Here is a 2,156-nt window from a genome sequence, read left to right on the forward strand (position 1 = left end):
GAGCGATGATGAGGTGGTGGGGAGCTCCCCTCCCCGCACAGTTCAGGTCTGCCCGGCTCGAGGAGGGGGTCAGTAAATCTTCTGTCGGCTGGGCAGGATGGCCTCCTTGATGAAGGAGAAGATGAGGAGGATGCCGGAGCGCTTCCCTCTTTTCCCCTTGGTGAAGTAGTTGGAGACGACGTCGTCTGTGGGGAGAAGGGGAAAAAGAAAAATCAAACAAATCCGTCGACAGCTCCGGGAGACCCGTTTTCCCAAAGGCAGCCCCCCCTTTCCCTGCTCCAAGTGGAGGGAATGGAGCCATAACGGTCGTTCTTGTCTTTTTTTCCTGTTTTAGCCCCAAAATGAAGGGGGTGGAAGGATCCCAAACGGGCCCTAAAGGGATGATTTGATGATGTATCATGAAAAAGCAGGAGCGTTCACCTCCGGGCTGCACCGTGGAAGGCAGGACGTTCTCTCCAGCCGACAAGGAGACGAAAAAAGCAAAAGGGATTAACCAGAGGCAGAAGGTGAAGTAGGCGAGGACCTGCGGGCAGAGCGAGAGAAAAGGTGAGGGCCCAGCCGTACGCCCCGAGTTCCTGCCCGAACCCCCCGAGAAAGGGCACCGGAGAATTGCAGCTCGACCTTCTCCCCGGTCTCTGGGGCATCGAGATAGCCTCGCCCTGCGAAGCTGATAAGGGGAACAAAAATCACCCCGTGACTTCCGCGGAAGGGAAATGCCCTTGCTGCCGTCCCAGGCGCCCTGAAAACACACAGAATCCTGGAATATCTCAGGTTGGAAGGGACCTCAGAGCTCGTCTGATCCAACCTCTCTTACCCAGCCCAGGTTGCTCCAGGCTCATCCAACCTGGCCTGGAACATCTCCAGGGAGGGGCAGCCACAGCCTCTCTGGGCAATCTGTGCCAGAGTCTGGCCACCCTCGCACTCAACAATTTCTGCCTCACATCCAGCCTAAACCCCTTCTCCTGCAGTTTCAACCCATTTCCCTTGTCCTGTCGCTGGACACTTGTCCCAAGTCCCTCCCCAGCCTCCCTGTAGGTCCCTTCAGGCGCTGCAGCAGGGATAAGGTGCCCCCGGAGCCTTCTCTCCTCCCAGCTCCCTTGGTCTGTCCTCGGAGCCCTGCTCCCAAACCCCAGGATATTAATGAGCCTGATTACATAGGCTGGGTCGTTACAACTAATTAAATCCTCTTCCCGCCTTACGGGGACTAAAAGGAAGAGTCCAGACCTGGGTTGGCTCCTGCTGCCCCAACCCTGGGGCTGCACGAGGAGTCGACTTCCCCGCTGGAGAAGTAAATTGCATATTTTATTGGTATTTTTTAATTCTCATGGAGGGTCTGTCCTAAATTTGCGTTACTGTCAGGCCCAAACAAGCCCTTTTGTGGACTTGGACCTTCATCTCGGCAGGCTTTGCAGGATTAGCGCGTTGGAGGCATAAAAATAAGGAGTAGCAGTAACTCCAAGAGGGAAGCGATTTGAGGTCAGGTTGTAAAAAATTCATACTTCATATTATTGTCTGCTTTCTTCATTTTCAGCATTTTGGGAAAAAAAAAAACCAAACACAACACAAAACAAATAACCACGCTGAAAACTCGATATTTCTTCTGCCCTTCAGCTGGCTGAGAAAGCCCCAAGCTCGCATCCGAGAAAAGAAACTGCAGCTTCCCTGGTACTTCGGAGAGAACAAGCGCAGGAACCCCCAGGGAAGGTCTGCGAAAAAATATGCTCAGCGTGTCTCACCGCTGACCGAAAAAATGGCATTTTAACCCCCCCCACCCCCCCCTCCCGCCAGCAGCTCCGGGCTGGCTGGAAGAACACGGATCGACTCCTTCCCAAAGGCCTCTCACCTCAGAGAACAGGTAATACTCCTCAGCAAAGTACTGGAACGCCAAGTAGTGATTGAATATAACCAGCACTGCCAAAGGGAAACAGAGCAAGGTCAGCTCCAACCCAGCAGGAAAACCAAAACCCGCGACAGGGCTCCTCCCTTCCCCGCAGCCCCGAATCCTCCCGCCACGGAAATATTATCTATTGAGAAACTGTGCGAGGAGCTGGAGTTTCCCTCTCAACCCAGCTCCGTCCTGCTCCTCTCCGCAGCCGAGTCCCTCCGGGGTTTTATTCTGCACGTCCCCGAGGGTGCGGCGGGGCCCGCCAGGCCAC

At 54.8% G+C, this 2,156-nt stretch overlaps 1 protein-coding gene across 1 annotated transcript in view; it reads right to left on the reverse strand.

Annotated features, from left to right (window-relative positions):
* Positions 1 to 69: 69 nt before the first annotated feature.
* TEX261 (testis expressed 261) overlaps positions 70 to 2,156 on the reverse strand; it is a gene marked incomplete at its 5' end in the record, with an annotated part of 3,569 nt that continues 1,482 nt past the window's right edge. Inside the window, 3 exons of the mRNA XM_009865507.1 lie at positions 70 to 185; positions 421 to 523; positions 1,844 to 1,911. Coding sequence (XP_009863809.1) covers positions 70 to 185; positions 421 to 523; positions 1,844 to 1,911 — 287 coding nt within the window. The remainder of the gene's footprint in view (positions 186 to 420; positions 524 to 1,843; positions 1,912 to 2,156) is intronic.

This window comes from Apaloderma vittatum, unplaced genomic scaffold (genome assembly GCF_000703405.1).
Source record: "Apaloderma vittatum isolate BGI_N311 unplaced genomic scaffold, ASM70340v1 scaffold26422, whole genome shotgun sequence".
NCBI classification, from domain to species: Eukaryota; Metazoa; Chordata; class Aves; order Trogoniformes; family Trogonidae; genus Apaloderma; species Apaloderma vittatum.